A 19,352-nucleotide genomic window follows, 5' to 3' on the forward strand; every position below is an offset into this window, starting at 1 on the left:
GAATGCCTCTATGCGTCTCGCAAATAAAATGTGTTTTTCTTTCACTTTTTCATTGAAGTTCAACTAGTCTGGTGATTAAAAAAAGCACACATTTTAATGGGTTAATTCAGCTGTGTATAATGATTTGCTGCCGCGAAACATAATGTTGCTTGATAGCTAGCAAGGAATGTTAGTTAGCTAGCTAGCCAACAGTGGCAATTGTCACTTCCTGTGAGGGTACAGCAGTTTGCCATTTGAGACAACATTACCTGGTTGAAATTCTCACAGTGTACAACGTGAGGTGTCACAGCATAACACTGAGCAATGAAACCACTTTTACTTCCTTAAACCTTGAAGCCGAAAAATAACAACTCTTACTTTACAACTCTATTGGGTTGACAGATGACCAAAAATCCCAAGACTCATCTCTTCCCCCTGAGCCTTATGTATTAAAAAAGGTCATGATCTTGTGTGTCGATTGTTCTTTACCTGGTGCAGACGGCAACCTTGTCCGGGTCGTGGATGTAGGGACAGCTGTTGCCACGGTTACACTTGCCGAAGCGGTTGTAGTACATGCAGTACTGCTTCGGCTGCTTCTTCTGACGAGCATTTCTGATTATGGCAATGCTGCGCTGGACAGCACGGCTTGTTTCAGAAAACACAGACAGACCATTAGGATCCACAAATCAATAACAAACCGCTTGTGGTAACTAAAGAAGACAATAGTGTGCCAGGAATAAAGTTTCAACTCATAACCATGTGAGGAGCTTCGGGTTAAGGTATCCACCGTATGCTAATTTTAATTTTACAAGATTACTTCTGGCTTTACAACACTCAGTGACACTGATGAAAGGCAGTTAATGTTAGAGGAGGATCAAATATAAAAGTCTTGGCTGGATTTGATTTCAAAATAGTTCTGTTCAATGAAGAGAGCCAGAAGGATAGCCAACATACAACTGTTATAGAGTGGCGAAGTCCCTCCCCTTCCGGTGGACCTCCATGGGACCTTATTTCGGAAACATTATGTATAGAGTGGCGAAGTCCCTCCCACTTACTTCCGGGGTATGGGACCTTATTCCGGAAAAGTTATGCATTGAAGTCAATGGGGAGAGAAAACTTATCTTTCGATCCCGTTTGAATTGTGCCATGAATTACACATATGATGTTTGTCAATCTTAAAAAATCATTTCCATGTCAAAAAAGTCACAGTTTGTCGTAAAACTGTTGAAATATAAGACTATGAAAAATACGTAACTAGAAAGACTACAAATCCCAGAGTCGCGTAAGTGATGTCACAATTGTTTACCTCCACCATTCAGATACCTAAGATCAGCGCAATATAGATATAATCTATCTATATGGCGCTGGCTAAGATAAGATAACTTTAACAAGATGCCTGTGTGCTTAGTACCAGGTTGTTATTATACCAGCAATGGGTCTTGCTCGTTCTTTTGCTTCCCGTCTGATGAAACGACCAGGAGTGGCTTGATCAAGTTAGCTACCTAGCTAGTAGCTAGCACGTTAGTTAGCATTACAGCCTTGTCATTTTTATTAGCCTTAACATGAAGTAACATTAAGTAACCCAAAATGTTAAACAGTAAGAGTAGTAGTCATATTTCGTGAACCCTTTGAATAGTACTGTCACCGGTGTGATCATTCTATAATACACCATTTAATTCCGGGGGAGAAATGCTAACGCTAACGTTAGCATCGGCGATCTTTTCTACTTCATGCTATCTGCACAAATGGTTGACATTAAACATTAAAACGACCAGGCAGTTCAGAGAGAATCAAAGGAAGGCAGGCTTTGCATGACATTCTTCAGGACGTGTTTCATTGTGGTGATAGTCAATCGTTTGTTGACAAGACAGTAGTGACGGCCATCTTGGTGACGTGTGTGGTTGACCAGAGATGTACTTCATTGAGCCTTTCACACAAACAAATGTGTTACTTCACAGTTTTACGACACATTTTAATTTTTTTGACTTGCAAAATTATCTTTTAAATTGACAAACATCATATGTGTAATTCGTGGCACAATTCAAACGGGATCGAAAGATAATCTTTCTCTCTCCATTGACTTCAATGCATAACTTTTCCGAAATAAGGTCCCATGGGGCTCAACCGGAAGGGGAGGGACTTCGCCACTCTATTGAAATCAATGGAGAGAGAAAGATTATCTTTCAATCCCGTTTGAATTGTGCCACGAATTACACATATGATGTTTGTCAATTTAAAAGATAATTTTGCAAGTCAAAAAAAAAAAAATGTGTCGTAAAACTGTGAAGTAACACATTTGTTTGTGTGAAACGCTCAATGAACTACATCTCTGGTCAACAACACACGTCACCAAGATGGCCGTCACTAGTACTACTGTCTTGTCAACAAAACGATTGACTTCCCTCACTATCACCACAATGAAACACGTCCTGAAGAATGTCATGCAAAGCTGCCTGCCTGCCTTCCTTTGATTCTCTCTGAACTGCCTGGTCGTTTTAATGTTTAATGTCAACCATTTGTGCAGATAGCATGAAGTAGAGAAGATCGCTAGCGTTAGCGTTAGCATTTCTCCCCCGGGCTTAAATTGTGTATTATAGAATGATCACACCGGTGTGACAGTACTCTTCAAAGGGTTCACGAAATATGACTACTACTCTTACTGTTTAACATTGTGGGTTACTTAATGTTACTTCATGTTAAGGCTAATAAAAATGACAAGGCTGTAATGCTAACTAACGTGCTAGCTACTAGCTAGCTTGATCCAGACACTCTTAGTCCTTTCATCAGACGGGAAGCGAAAGAACGAGCAAGACCCATTGCTGGTATAATAACAACCTGGTACTAAGCACACAGGCATCTTGTTAAAGTTATCTTATCTTAGCCAGCGCCATATAGATAGATTCTATCTATATGGCAATGTTGTTGTATGGAGAAATGAAAACTAGATTTACAAAATAAATACATGTTACATTACATGTTAGACGCTTTTATCCAAAGCGACTTACATACTCATTACTGTGTCCAATCCCCACAGGAGCAATTTGGGGTGAAGTGTCTTGCCCAGGGACACAACGACATGCTGACTGCAGTGGGGTTTGAACCTGTGCTCCCCTGATCCGAACACCAACGCACCAGTCCACTGTGCCACAGCCTCCCTCCTTATGTTGAATAAGTTATTGTCACTTGTTGTTGGGCAACGTTACTAAAGTGTTGACAGTATGTGTAGCCTATTTTAATAATTACATTTTTTTATAGATTCTATCTATATGGCGCTGATCTTAGCTATCTCTTAGTGGAGGAAAACAATTGTGACATCACTTACGTGACTCTAGGATTTGTAGTCTTTCTAGTTGCGTATTTTTCATAGTCTTATATTTCAACAGTTTTACGACAAACTGTGACTTTTTTTACATGGAAATTATTTGTTAAGATTGACAAACATCATATGTGTAATTCATGGCACAATTCAAACGGGATCGAAAGATACGTTTTCTCTCTCCATTGACTTCAATACATTATTTTTCCGAAATAAGGTCCCATGGGGCGGAAGTAGATGGGCGTGACTTCGCCACTCTATAGAAGAAATTGGATATGTATGCGAAAATGCTTCTCATGAGAACAGATGAAACACGTTGGCAGTGTTTTAACCTTACCTGGCTAGATTACGAGAACTGTAGGGTCTGTTGAAAGCTGGACTCGTTAATGGGACCTGGGCAGGGCTGAAGGACCTTCCTACATGTGGACAGAGGGACATATTTCAAAAGGTGTTAGGTTTCCACAGGAAGTCAACAGCAGTAGTGGAGAGATGAAGTCCATGCCATTTCATGTTATTGTCCAGATTCAAATCATGTAAAAACACCCCAAACAATGAGGGCGTCATTTAGATACAATCCAACGTAAACTTAAACCCATGATATTGATATTCTGTACAAACTGTAAAGTCCACTGAGACAAATGTAACATTTGTGATATTGGGCTATATAAATAAACGTTGGTTGATTGATTGAAACTCCTACAAAATGTGGTTTGTTCTGTAAAATATACCAATATTATGTTTTTCTTCTTTTATATGAATGTTCCCGTCTTTGTTGAACAATTTGACCATTCGAAATTATTAGATATTATATATATTATTTTTTTGAAATTATTTCTGTCCTATATACTCATACATTTTTCTGGTTACATTTATATTTAAGTTTTGAAATTACAGACAAAAGGATGGATTGAAAAACTCTTTACTATATTTTTTTAAATGTTCAAGTTGGTTTTCTTTGCAGATCAAATGTTGTTGTATGGAGAAATTAAAACTAGATTTTAAATACATGTTACATTACATGTTAGACGCTTTTATCCAAAGCGACTTACATACTCATTACTGTGTCCAATCCCCACAGGAGCAATTTGGGGTGAAGTGTCTTGCCCAGGGACACAACGACATGCTGACTGCAGTGGGGTTTGAACCTGTGCTCCCCTGATCCGAACACCAACGCACCAGTCCACTGTGCCACAGCCTCCCTCCTTATGTTGAATAAGTTATTGTCACTTGTTGTTGGGCAACGTTACTAAAGTGTTGACAGTATGTGTAGCCTATTTTAATAATTACATTTTTATATAAACACTACCATATACAAATATTTCAAATACTTGAATGCTCCTTGAGCTGATGAGCGTGGAAGAAAAAAAAACATTTTACATTTTGAGTATTTTTGCCATTGCCCAATTTAGTACCGGTACTTACAATGCATTAACTCTTCCTACCTGACATGCTGTGACATGTTACAACAATATTAAAAGGAATTCATTTGTGACAAAGAGATAGGTAGATATTTAAAAGTGCTTTTAAAAAATTGTTTTTATCTTGCATGCCATTGCTTTATCCTAATTGAAAGATTTAAAAAACACTATTAGAATTATTAAGGTATGACCAAAGTGGAGCTGTCCGAGTGTGTTTTTTAGCCAGATGCAATAACAGTCTGATATGTGCCTGGTTATTTATACTGTGGTGGTTTGACACATTGGTGCCAAAGCCAAACGTGACATCCAGCTCGGTCTGAGTACATCATAAACTCTATGTACCCAATGCACTCAACAACACCGGTGGGAAAGGTGTTTGTGTACGGAGGGGTGATGAAGAAGTGCAGGACCTTAAACCGAACACTCATTCTGAATATTTTTTCTTGGCTGTTAATATTCTCAAGAGTATTAAGAGTGCACCCTGTTGGGACTCAAGAAGAGCACAATTACAGGCTGGTGGATCCAGACCAAAAAGCTCCCCTGGGGAAGGATGTGAAACAAAAAGTGCTGCTGGGAAGGCTCCTGAGGTGTGTTTCTGGAGGAGGCAGGATCAGTGTGTTGGGATGCCGGTCACGAGTTGAACAGAATGGAGCTCTTCAATTTGGCCTGCAGGTGTAGTTGCTACAGAATGTGTACTGTATAGGAGAGAAGTGTGTAGGAGGTGGAGGCAGATCCGGGCTTTAATCTGCACCGTCCAGTTCTCCAGACCCTCCCCCTCTCTGCTCTGACAGATGACAACTTTATTATTTCAGATGGCAAATCCAGCCAGCTCCCGTAAGTCTATTAGAGAGCATGTGGGCAGAGCTGCAGCCACAAACATGAATAAACACTCCTTTATCACCTCGGGTGCACACACACACAAACACACACACACACTTGCTCTACTTAAACCCATGTCCAGAATAGGGCTGGGTATCAAACCTCGGTACATTTTTGGTAACGACTTAAATGTGTCTGTCTGTAGCACTCTTTAACGCTGGTATTAATTACAGGACCAGTTCATACTTGTGTTGGCTTGATTTAGATTTAGATTTTGGCCAAAGTGATGTTGCGTTTTGTCCAGGCAATGTTCTTGTCTAGCTGCTTGTGTGTAGCGGATATTCAAGATGTTTTGTTAAATTAAAGAAGGAATGAATGTAGGGGGTTAAGGTAAGGGTTAGGAATTAAGGAATTTGTAAAAGAAAAAAAGGACAAGAGTTGGTATCGTACCGGGTAGTATAAAGTATTGGCAAAAAATAAAATCAAACAAACTTCAAATTGATGTGTTTGAAACAACTAATATTAATAAGCTCAGAACCCCTTGATTTGGTGTGCTTTTTAAGACACATTTTACATACTGTATATTACCAGATTAAAATGTTCCTAGACTTCAGTACACTGCGAGAATAAATAATACATTGAGAATGCCTTTTCACACATTGTGTTAGTTATATTAAACTGAAATTAAATGGTGTAGCCAATAAATGACAACACAGTTTTTAAAGAAAAGAAAAAAAAACATTCAGAAAACATCATACTTAAGCCAAGCACAGCTGATGGTACCCTCACACACACTGTGGTATGTATACTACATAATATATAACAATATAATATATGCATCCCATCCCAATATATACATTTATGTATCAAAGAGGATACAATGGGTTTTGCAGGACACAAAAGGATTTCAGAGAAAATCCACCCTGTATGTTTGGGGCTCTGTACAAACTTGATTTGCAGATTAAATATGTTTCTTTCAAGGAGTATCTAAATGTATATGTGAGCTATAAATGATCAGAGTCGTGTAATTATCATCGTGGAATGAGGAGAGATGTCAGTGGCACATGAAGTAAATTGTGGGACTGCATGAAATCTGTCATCACTTTTGTCAATGACCATTATAGTGACAGTGATAGTACCTGTTCGGTTGATGGACATGTTGGATCCCACGGTGCGGGACAGCTTATTGGCTGACACCCGGTACAGGGAACCACGAATCCAGCACATGCTGCTTCCTCTCCAGTGCTGGTTGGGTGACGATTGTCTGTCGTGGGGGGCTCGCATTCTATTCTGTAGGAAACTCCTGAAAGGACAAGGGACAGAGGAAGAAAAACAGAAAGAAAGATGAAATTAGAGATAAGAAAAACATTTGGAAAATACCCTGAAAGTTATGTATTCATTTAAAGGATTATTCTGTTTTATTGCAATGGTTCATATAATTATCCGTTACTCTGAGGTGGGAGGATACCATCCACTCCCTCAGTTCCAGCCCTCTTTTGCCTGTCTTCTCTTAGCTCTTCCCCTATATCTCCCCGCCTCACTTTATGTTTCCCATCCTCCAGTCTCCCCTCCCTCCCTCCCTCCCTCCCTTTCTCTCTCTCTCCCATGTCACAGCACTCTGTTAAATTGCTCCTCTAATGGAAAGGACGGCAGTGTGGAAATGGAGAGAATTGAAAAGAGGAGAGGAGGAAATCAATGAGATAATAGGCAGGGCAGGGGGCCAGAGCAGCGAGGTTGGCCCCTACACTGGAGCGAAGAGACCACACACGCACACACATGGTATCACAACACACTCCTGCTACAGTATGTACAGTACACACAATCACAGGCCTCCACACTCGCATGCTCCCGCATTCAGAAGTCACTCAGTAGACTTGCGTACGTGCGAGCCGGCAGTGTGTGTGGGGCTTCTGGGCGGTGGGGCGGTGCAGGGGTTATGGCGATAAATTGCGCTGTCCTGTCACTTCTATTTGGGGCGGATTGGGGCTGGTGTGCAGGGTGCCGCTGGAGGTAATTTGCTGCCGTATTTCAGATGGGCTGGAAATGGGTTTAGAGCGAGAGTTCATGCCTCCCATTACAGAGAAAAGAGAGGGTTACCCCGAATGCACGCCGCGCACAAAACAACTGACACGGAAGCTTAACGCGCTGCAGCCGGCGGAGAGCTGCTGCACTGCTGCAAATAAGAAGAAAACTGAGCCAATATCAACTATAAGATGCGTTCACGTAACACGCTCTACCTGACCGCGCGCCATAACTCAGCGGCACAGACACTCAGTTTCACTGATACAAGATCAGTGGCTGCCCTACACAGGGCAACTGCAGCCAGGGGAGCTGTAATGGAGGCTAATGTTGGAGCGCTGACTGCCACCAAGGGAGGCTTAAACAAGGACCGGGTGGCCTCGAGAGCCACAATGGAGGTTAATGGGGATATGACATGAACGGTTAACACAGACGTCGCTTAACCCTGACACAGGTCTAAAGTGATGTTGGGGGGGGGTGTAACAACCAGTCTGTTAGGATGCTTTCTCACTGTGAGAGTCCAAACATCATAGAGATTGTTTGATGAAAGGCTCACACATTAAATGTTAACTGAATTACCAGATAACATTCCGCTCAAAGTGCTGTTCTCGGACAAAGTGCAGTTTATTTGATTTTTTAGTGAGGAAAAACACGACATAGCTCTTACAATTTTTCAAGCAGCATCAGATAGGGTTAGGGTTCTGGGCCAAAAAAACCCCACGATGGTTCATATTGTGTGCATAGTGCAATAATTAAAAGTTTTGTTTCTCTATATATGGAGCATCAGTTAAAAGGGAGATATATTTCCTATAGAGCAGACCTTTGCTAAGAACAAAGGTGCATTTACATGCTCCATGAATGGTTTCATTTCATTTGTGAAGTCGATCTTCCGACTTATGTCGACATTTGCTCAAACAATGAGGCAAGTAGTTCTTCCAAATGCTGCTGACAGAAACAAGAGGACAGACTGACAAGAGAACTTCATTGCAGAAGGCAGTAAGCACAGTTGAACCAACCACGAACATATCAGTGTTTTTCTTTATTTGTCTGAAGCTAATTTCTTCACAAATTAAGTTCTCAGACTTTTGCGAAACTGTACATACAGCCATGTGAATGAGTTACCCCCGCAGGCAGAGCAATATTAGTGCAAACAGCCTCTGTGGGAGCACATTGCCTTTACAATAGGGTAATCTGTCTAATTACAAAGCGAGAGAAGGTAGAAGAAAATAAACAGAGAGCAGAATACCCTTTAAAATAGAGCAGGTGTTTTTATCTGTCTCCTGACTCTCCTTGGCCTGTTCCCAGTGATGCCCTTGACCCCTGGAGGAATATCTGTTATCAGATACCCGCCAGGCCCATCTGATGCACAAATCCTCCTCAGCTGACAACCAAGGACCACTTCAATGGGGATGTCTATTTTCCTGCTACAAGGCCTGAGTATCACATTTATCATACAACTTGCTTGACTATTTAAAGCTGCACTCATCAGTATTTATAAAGATACAATCACAAAATGTAGGCGTAAGTCAAATGTTTCACTTGCTGTGATGAGCCCATGTGAAACTAGCAACCGTTATTAGCCTCTTATAGCTCTTGGTTTTATTTTTAAGGTCAATTTACTGTAAGGTTCAGTCTGCCGCCAAAACAAGGTGTTTGACTTTTTCCCTTATAAACTATTGGCCCGATTTTCATCACATTTGGTGAATAGGTGTTGCCTTAGCCATGGAAGAATCGATTCAATGTTGGAGTGGATCCCATTCAAAGGACAGATACTCAATGTATTTTTTGACACTTTCGATAACATTGCAAAATTGGACATCTGGCCTTGGCGAAATCAAGTTAATTATCAATTGATCTAAAAGACTATTGCTTCCTTTGTAGCGCCAAGCTGCATCTTTAAATGCCTTATGCTCTAACCATAAGTCATTGACCCTCACATTACGATGAAACAAAACAGAGTAGTTAGTTGAAGGTGAAACTACAGTATGAAAAGTTCCAAAGAAAGACTTTACTTGGCGAATGATGATAAATCAAATGTCTTGCCATTCAAATTGCTTTCAACCACATCTGTATTTCACATTCACTTAGTTGTGTTGTGAGACAAAGACAATGACTTGAGGTAAATTAGACCTTTCTTAACTGTCAATGCTGCAAAGTCATACCTCCACTGTATGATTCTATCCCACATTGAATACTGTTTTACAAACTGGTCGTTTGCTTGTGCCACAAACCTGAAACCCATAGAACAGCTGTACAAGAGGGCTATCAAGGTGTTTGACAGAAAGCCTTATTCATACCACCACTGTACCATCCTTGATAAACACCATTTCTTGAGTTTTGACAATTTTAAGTCTTTTAAAAGTATGTGTTTTATTTCTAAATGTTTACATGTACTGCCCCCCCCCCCCCCCCTTAGGGGAATTCATCCACAAAAAAGCACACTGGACGCTGCACTAGGTCAGAAACCAGAGGAGACTGTGAAGTCCACCACAGACGGACCACTTTTGGACAAAATGTCCTCTCCATTAAAGGCAGCTCATTGTGGAATAGCCTCCCTACTGAGATACGGGATTGTCCCACTCTCAATAGTTTTAAAGGTGGGGTAGGTAAGTTTGAGAAACCGGCTCGAGATACACTTTTTGTTATATTCCATGGAATGCTCTTAACATCCCGATAGCAATGAATATCTTAAGTGCTTTGACAAAAAATCCATAAAAAAATATCATCTGTGGAAGCCGTAGTACTGTAAAAAGCACGACCAATCATTTTAGCCGGCCCGGCTAAAATAACTGGATGGCCTACCTGCCTGTCAGCCTTCCATCTGTGCACAAACTTATCTCGTGCACTCATTGGTCATGTGCGCGTTCGTGTGTGTTGGAGGAGGGGCTCTGTAAGGAAGTGGCAGATTTTCTCCGGTCGTGTATTTTCAAATTCTAGCGCACTCGAGCTGGTTTCTCAAACTTACCTACCCTACCTTTAAAGGTCAACTCAAAGAATGGATGAGAAACAAACAGACGTGCAATCACCGCTAAATGCACTTTAACACAGGGGTCTCTCCTCTTGCACTTTAGGTAGCTCTTGTATCTTCTCTTGCACTTTATATGTCGTAGCTGCTATATTTTATTACCATGTCATAAATACTTGTGTATGCTGCTCTTGCTCTTTTGCACTTTTTGCATATCATGTATTTTGTTTTTACAATGTTTGTAAAATATAATCTTCTTAAATGTTTCATGTGAGGGACTGCGGATGGAAATTAGCTCAAAGCTAAATCTGGCACTGTTACGCTTGATACTTTTTAATGTTTTCAGTGTTCATTACTGTGCATTGTCCCTGTCAAATAAACGATCAAATGAATAAATAAAAGGTTGCGGTACAAAAGAACATTGACTCTCCAAAAAGAAAAAAAAAGGTAAAAATGTTGAGAAAAGGAAGAAATGAAGGAGGGTGCAAGGGCATGCAGAAACTCCCCTGTGACTAGTCTGCATGCGTATACTAAAGGTGGTTGTGTGCGTGTTTGCGCACTGCTCTGACCATGCGATGCACGGATAAAGGAGAGCGCAATTCAGCACTACCGCCGCTGTTGATGAATGATCCGACTTTTGTTTTAGTGACAGGGAAGAATTTGGAGGGTCGCGCGACTGCTCCGAATAATGCTGCCCTTGTCTATTTGTCTGCAACCCAAGCATTAGTAAGCTCATATTGGGAAACAGTTACCCTTGAAACAGAGCACAGCAAAAACAGTCATCTGGCTAATTCCAACAGTAAGGACTGCTGCTATTCTTCGGGCACTTAAAGGAAACCAAAGCGATGTCGTTACGCAATCACGATCCTATCAAATCCAACTTAAAGAGAGCCGATGTAATGAGCAAAATCCTCTCTTATGGTGGGTAACACATTACAAAGCAGCCTAAAGAGTGTTGGTGTGGATTACAGTGTGAACAGCAGCCGAGGAAGATCACAACATTCGGCTGTAGGTGACGGATAGATGACTAATGTGATAAGTAATGAGTAAATGAATGAATTGGGGTATAAAAGGGGATGAATGAGGGAGTGAATGCGGGGAAAAGGAGGAGAGAAGTGAAGAAGAAGGAGCGCTGCTTCACTTTATTGCCCAGTCTCTTACATCCTGTACTGATCGATACTGAAGCACTAAAGGAGATGAGCGCCTGGACCGTGTGTGTATGTGTGTGTGAAGATATATACAGTCAAAAGTTGTCTACTTATTTGGGGGTCCTGCCATGTTAGGGGCTTAAACAAGTTAGAAAAAGACGCAAGTAGAAGCCAAGAAATTTGGATTAAAAAAAAAGTTGATTTGTGTTTGACAATAAAATAACGAATAAAAAGACAGAAAACAAAAAGAAAGCAACAGAGCAAACGCACGGGTATAGAAAATAAGAGAATAGACGACGAGGGAGAAAAAATAGGGAGGGTTCGAGAGGGATAAGGGGGAGGGTTGGGCTGTAATTTATCTGTCAGTGTGCATGCTTTACGGCTTTCTTAATTCAACTCCTGTTACTATTAATGGAGTTAATGTTGAGATTATATCTATTTTCTGGTGGCTTGGGTTGAAATACTGCAGACGATTCCCTCGCCCCTTTAAACGACCGTCCGGCACTAAATCACCGGCTACGCTTGTTATGGATGGAAACAGGTAAGAGCATGGCATGCTGGGTAGGGAAACATCTCTTCCTTTGGAATGGTAAATGATTAATTGTGGTGTTAGTGAAGGTATTTTTTATCTCAATGTTTGATTGAATTTATCAATATTCTATACGTCTTTAAATGTGTGCTTTTAAATGTTTAACGAAAAACATTTTTTTTTTTTTAGCAGTTTGTATAGCTTCTGTAATTGGAAAGTGTTGTACAAATAAACTTGCCCAATCAGACAGTTAGAGCACTAGCCAATAGAAGCGTGAGTGTTATGTACTGATGTCACTATGTCGCAGAAGTAGACAAAGGAGTCCAATGGAGGCGTTTCAGGCAGGGAGTGTAGGGGAGATAGGGCCTGCTAAATGAAGAAACTGAAGCACAAAAAGGCCCCCAGTGCTTTCTCAGTTGGCGTTAATAATCCTAAAATATCTGCCAGAATTTGGGAACCCTTGCACCACCATGCAAGGCTGTTTTTTATTAATTTGTTCCTAAAGCGTGGCCCCGGGTGTGGATTTCAGCTATGAACAGGCACAGAGATAAGAGCAGAGAACGTATGAGGACAGGGATCAGTGGGTCTGATAGGCCAAAGATGAAGAGCAGCACTCAGTAGTTAAGAGCAGAGAATATGAGCTCATGCTCCACTCAATAGCTTCAAACTGATAAAAGTAGAGGGTCTTTGGAGTTAAACAGATAGATAAGCATGAGAAAGGAGCGCATGGGTGGGGGTGAGGGGGGTAATCCACCATCCCTGGGGACCCGACCTGTCCCCCTCCTCTCCCTATCTCTTTCCTCACTTCTACACACTTGGTGATATTTCACAAGATGTCACGGGGCTCAAATTGAAAATCCCTTGATGAATCAATATTTACTGCAGCAGCTAAATGAATAGTAATAAGTCACCAGAGGCTGAGTCCGGCCACAGTCCGGGCCCCTCTGTCTAACCAAATCTGGATATCACAAATGAAGCAACACACACACAAAACAAGCACAAAACTCCTTCACTCATAAACAGGCTTCCACAACAGACACAACCAAAAGACTAAAGAAGAGTAACTTCAGCCCAATTAAGAAGAAAACACAGCAGATACATATGCTGAGGTTTTGTAGTTTTAGGAGCCGTCTCAATTTGTTTTGTGTTAATTCCTAGACCGGACACAATAACGTTTTAGAGCAGCTCCAATTCCTTTATATTACAATCAGCTTCATGTTTATCAGAACTCAGTTCTTATGCGTGTGTGTGTTTCAGAGTGTCAGTTACAGTGTAGTCATACCACATACAGTTTCCAGGAAGAGCATCCTGTTATTTTTATTACAGGATGCTTATTATTACTCTACAGATTAACAGATCATCTAATACCAACCAGGACAACCTGAGCTATCGCAAACATCAAACAGCCTGCAACTGAAGGAGAAAACAAGCTCAACACCACGTCTTTTCTTAGTGACAAAGCTATGACTAAGGCCTTTACTTAACGGGGACCTATCATGTCCCCGGGGTGTCAGGGAACTCACAAAGTGTCAGAAAATACAACCCTCTCTTTTCCGCCGTGCGCAAATCTCTAAAAACGGGGGAACAATGGAGCTGATCCAGATTTGCTGCCGATATGACCTAATATCTGAAACGTGGGCTGGCTTTACACCCACGGCCCTATCAGAAACGTTGCTATCAGAAACAATACCCGACTGTTTTGAAAGTAATATGGTCTTTGTTTACATTATCAAGCATCGCTAACACTCAGAGCCAAGCTGTACTGGAGAAAGCATGTGTGTGAAGAAGCAGGAAATAAAAAGGAACTCACCGTGTGGTAAACCCGCAAGAGAAAAAGCATTTGAGCTCCATACTGGTTCAGAAATAATCCTTGATGTGGTTTGGAACATGATATGGCGTTTAATCACGGCAGCATTTAGCTGACAATCTGCCTGTAGAATCTCCCGCATGAGCAGGCATAAGCTCCGCCACCTCTTTAAAAAAAAAAAAAAGCTTTATACCCAGAATCAGCACTTTAGTAACAGGGCTGAAACAGAGAGGTATGAGGCATGGCTAGAATGGGTGATCTGTTTGGTATTTTGAGCAAAACACTTCATTGACATGTTTTTTATATTTTTTTAAATATCTGAGACCTATGCTATTGCCTAAAAGCATGATAGGTGACCTTTAACGTTTTCCACCCAATAATAACCTCCTCATAAAGATGATTTAAAGGGGCCCTATTATGCTTTTTGGGGGGGTTTATTTCCCTGTAGTGTGTTATATTGTAAGTGTTAAGTAGTGATGTCACTCCCTCTGGGAACTTTGGGATTTTAGCCTGCAGACCATTTACATGCACAGAAACCTATATTCATTTCAAAGGTTTGAAATGAAATGAAATGAATATAGGTTTCTATCACGACATCACTACTTAACACTTACAATCCGACCTCTGCAGCTCATCCAGAATGCAGCAGCTCGTCTGGTCTTCAACCTTCCTAAATGTTCGCACACCACACCGCTCCCTTCACTGGCTTCCAGTAAATGCTAAAAATCCACTTCAAGACACTGGTACTTGCGTACCATGCTGTGAATGGTTCTGGCCCTTCCTACATCCAGGACATGGTTAAACCATACACCCCAGCACGTGCACTCCGCTCTGCATCAGCCAAACGGCTCGCTGCACCCGCACTGCGAGGGGGACCCAAGTTCCCATCACCAAAAACACGTCGGTTTGCTATCATGGCTCCAAAATGATGGAATGAGCTCCCCATTGACATCAGGACAGCAGAAAGCTTACACATCTTCTGGCGCAGACTGAAAACTCATCTTTTTCGACTCCACTTTGAGCAATAAAATGAAAAAAAAACAAAAAAAAAAACAAAAGCAAAACAAAATAAAAAGCACTTGCATACTAACAAAGCACTTATATACTAACAAAGGACTGGCTTATCTAAAGCCAGTTGAGTAGCACTTAAAATGGTTTGGCTCTATGAAACCTGATGTACTTATATGATTCTGTTTTCTTCAAGTTTGTATCTTCTTGGTTGAATGCACTAATTGTAAGTCGCTTTGGATAAAAGCGTCAGCTAAATGAAATGTAATGTAACTTACGCTTCTGTCTAGCACTCCAACACATTTAACGTGAAAGGTTACTCGGAAAGGACATCATCACCACAACCTGGTATATTACACAGCAAGTGAGTTTATGCACAACTAAATATGCAAGTAAATATGAGATTTCAGATTCTTTTACAAGCTAGTGTTGTAATAATTTATTGTGCACAATTTTCTTTTACACATTTTCTTCCAGTGTCTCAAATTTGTGATTTTTGGGTTTTATTTTATTTAATCTTAAAATGCATGAATTTGTATTTTTGATTTAGAAACTACAAGCAATTTGAAAACTCAACGTTGAGCTTTAGAGGACAAATTATCTTATTTATGGATTACATTTGTGAAAAAAAGAATAATAAAGACTAACCTTAAATTAAGTTAGTCATTACTTGCATGCCCATTTGACATGTTTTATTCACTGTGTATTCGAGACTCATTGGTAGATTAAACCTTGTGTGAGAATGCTAGAATAATAGAGGGGCTGTGGGAGATGGAAGTTAGATGAATGAAGGGGGGTTGGGAGAAAGCGGAGATAGGAGTTGTAATGACATAAGAAACAGATCCACCCACCCGCCCTCCCTCTATATCCTTCCTGTGTAAGGCGCTTCTGGTGTAAATTAATGTGAGGAGCACGCTGGTGTAAATGGTTTATTCTCTGGGTTATCTACTGTGTAAAAATGAGCGCCATAAATTCCCGACCTCTTCCACTCATGCCGCACGTGACACTGACATTAAAGACAGGGCGCTGCTCTGCACTGAGGGATATTAGCCACCGAGACACATTAAACCCGGACCTGCGGGAGGTGTGTGTGTATTTGTCTTTGTGAATGTGGATTACCTGGCAGACTGGATCCTCTTAGCTCTCCAAGACAGGGCGGGGTTGTAGTGGAGGGTGTGTGCCGTGCTGGCGGAGCCCGGGCGGGTCACCATCTTGTAGCGTGTCCTGAACACCCGAGTAGAGGCGGGGCTACGGTGAGAGGAGGAGGCGGGACCTGGGAATAGCAAAATTGGCGGATCAGTATGAAAGTCTGCAAATTAAAATCTGATCGCACACAGAAATGAAAGAAATGGTTTAACATCCAGTCAGTGCGGGAACAAATATACATCTTATGAATGCATTAAGCTCGCACAAGTTTTTCTGAGGACTCTGGCAGGTGTGCTCTTTAATAAGCTTCACAGATAAAAATGAGAGGGAATAACAAAGGCAGAATTTTTATGAGCCTAATAAATCATATGCTCTGTCTCTTCCCTCGCTGCCTTCATCCCTCCTGCCTGGCCTCCCTCCCTCCTTCTCACTTTAAGTCTCATTCGTTATATCATTTTACAGATCCATCAGAGAAGAGGCGAAAGTGTAGAGAGATCGGAATAAAAAAAAAAGAAGAGGACAAAGTGTTTTTATTTCTTTCTTTCTTTGGCTGTGTATCCATCATGTTGTTTTATGATGTCCTATGCCGGGTGACTTACTCGCACAAAGAACAGAATTTGCATTGTGAGCCGTCTAAGTCCCTGTTCACATCAGTTCGTAAGCCCATTGTGGGTAATTGTAGAGGTTTGTATCTATTACAAATTAAGTTGAGAACAAGATCAAAATAACTCAATTGAGGTGAGCTCGTTTTTCTTCAACCAATCAGAATTTGCCACAACGTCTGTAAGCAATATTCCTATGACTCATTGCATAATAACAACCTTTGTAAAATTGAAATCCTGATTTGGTTAAAGAAAATGAAAAATTCCACAAATCAACTTTTCCTATACCTATCATGACCTGTGTGAAGCATCTGACTTCGTTGAAGGGATATCACAATGTTCCCACTTCTTAAAAATGATCTTTGTGTGAACAATAGTATTACCAACTGACATAGTGGCCAAACTGACACAAATCAGAGTCCGATTATATAGAACTGTTAGCTATCCAGTTGTGCCAAGAGAAACCCAAAGGAGAAGTTTGCTTTCCCGCTTATCAATATTAGCATTCAAAATAATATTACCATTGGATGCACCTCGCTTACCAAGTAAGCTATCTATCGTTAACTAAAATGTGCATTGCAACCTGGCCTTGTCATTTGTGGCTCCGAAACACAAAGATCAAGATGGCCAAAAAAGTAATGGATTTAAAACAGTTGTCAATAAACTAATGTGTGACATCACCATGGCTACACCCACTTCTTTTATAAAGTCTATGGTACCAAGATGTAGTAAACTAGAAATATACTCCTCACCAAGCTTTACAAACCTGGGTAAAAAGCTTTGTGAAAAAAAATGTTTTCGAAAAAGCCTTTAGAAATTATATTTGCCACAAGCCTCATGTCGCTGCATGAAAATGTAAAAAGCCTTCCACTACCACAGCCTGAAAAAACGTAATGCAACATGAATCAGTTGCTCCCCGCATTCATTTAAATTATTCCACCCCCCCCAAAAAAAACACTTGCATGTAATTATCTGTACTACCTCTTCCCCCAATCATTCACTATGGTGGTCAGTGACAGCACTCTGTCTTCCTAATGAGTAGAGAAAAGACAGAGGGAAGAGAGGTGTGAAAGAGGGATTAAGAATGAGTTTATGCACCCGATGAGGAGCTCATTTCCTATCACCTCTTTCACAAGTCTTTAATTGCCAATTGTCAGGATTGTTGCCGTTTTAATTAGCGTCCAATAACAGACCGTGACCACGAGGGTCGCGGTGACAAACCATAAAATGATTCGATTTCCACTTCTACACATTCCAGCTTCTCTCCCCACTCCTGCCCCCTCACTCTTCCTCCTCCCCCCCTCACTCGTTTCATTTGTCAGCCAGGATGCAGCCCTGGATCAGTTGGCAAATTCATCTCAGACAAACATTTACTGTTGAACAAATCACTGTTTAGAACACACACACACACACTGGGCTTTGCTCCTGCACACACATGTGTATGTATGAAGGGTTTACATCGAGTTAGAATGATAGGTTATACCATGGCTATACCATTCTGATTGGCTGGCAAGTTTACATTTAAATGGGTAGAAGGGTCATTCAACAAAACACACCTAATTTTATTTTGAAAATAAAATCCTGTGTTATGATCTTGTATTATCCCATTCTTTATTTGTGTATTACTTTGTTATTTATTGTATTGCACGTTCCAAATGAATGTATTATTACATTATTATTTACTTTGGCTCTGCAGGATTTATCATTATTTCATTGGGTACAATAATATATTACCCGCAAATCAACAATCTGGGACCTGAGAACACAATATCATTCTTAAAAGAAAAACAGAGCAAGGAACAAGAGCTATCAGACGATCAGTTTGTGTTTTAAACAAACCGCGGGATTACTAAACTTATAAGAAACAGAACACAAAGGCAATCAATCTCTAAAATAACTTCAAAAAAGTGTTTCAACGATGCCATTCTTAGGGCATCATCCTTGATCAATCTGCTTTATTATGCACTGGAGGGGGGCTAGGGGCTATTATTACCAATGTTTTATGCATATTCACTTTGCATTTGAAGTCAACGGCTTAACTTGTTGTTTTGCTTTGTTTTGATTGTTCCTTTTAGCAATGTTACCGCACTCCAACAATGTTTTCAAAGCTGATAGAAATGATGGCCAAATATAAGAGACAGGCTATGATTAACTGGGATGATCATAAAGCCCAAGGCCAATGGTTATATCAAACGGTATTTTTGTTCCGTTACTGATATCATCCATATTACTAGTTATGTGGGTGAAAAGGGGTGTACTGTATGTTGTGTTATGAAAGAAAGAGAGACAGCACAAGAGCAACAGAGAATATATGGGTAAAGGTGGTGGGGGAGGGGGGTTTGTACAGGATTAGTTGCCTGGCTTGTAGTCACTTTTTCTCCCACAATCCATCCGTATTGCAGTCAGAGTTATTTGGGCGTCATGGCATTTGACAAATAGGGCTTGTCAAAGGTGTTGCCTCGATTCCCACCCTGCAAGCTCAAACACCCCCCTCACAAACCTCCCCCCACCCCAACATCCACCTAACATGCACCTCAATCTGCCTCTAAAAACCCCTCGGTCCAACATCATGACACCCGCAATGTCCATGACGATG

General features: G+C 40.9%; 1 protein-coding gene across 2 annotated transcripts in view; it reads right to left on the minus strand.

Annotated features, from left to right (window-relative positions):
- Positions 1-19,352, minus strand: part of zc3h3 (zinc finger CCCH-type containing 3) — a 72,665-nt gene that overhangs the window by 16,305 nt on the left and 37,008 nt on the right. For both annotated transcript variants that reach the window (XM_034147749.1, XM_034147748.1), the window contains 4 exons: positions 16,128-16,281; positions 6,672-6,835; positions 3,633-3,711; positions 469-624 (listed from right to left, as the gene is read on the minus strand). In XM_034147749.1, the coding sequence (XP_034003640.1) occupies positions 469-624; positions 3,633-3,711; positions 6,672-6,835; positions 16,128-16,281 (553 nt within the window). The remainder of the gene's footprint in view (positions 1-468; positions 625-3,632; positions 3,712-6,671; positions 6,836-16,127; positions 16,282-19,352) is intronic.

This window comes from Trematomus bernacchii, unplaced genomic scaffold (genome assembly GCF_902827165.1).
Source record: "Trematomus bernacchii unplaced genomic scaffold, fTreBer1.1, whole genome shotgun sequence".
NCBI lineage: Eukaryota > Metazoa > Chordata > Actinopteri > Perciformes > Nototheniidae > Trematomus > Trematomus bernacchii.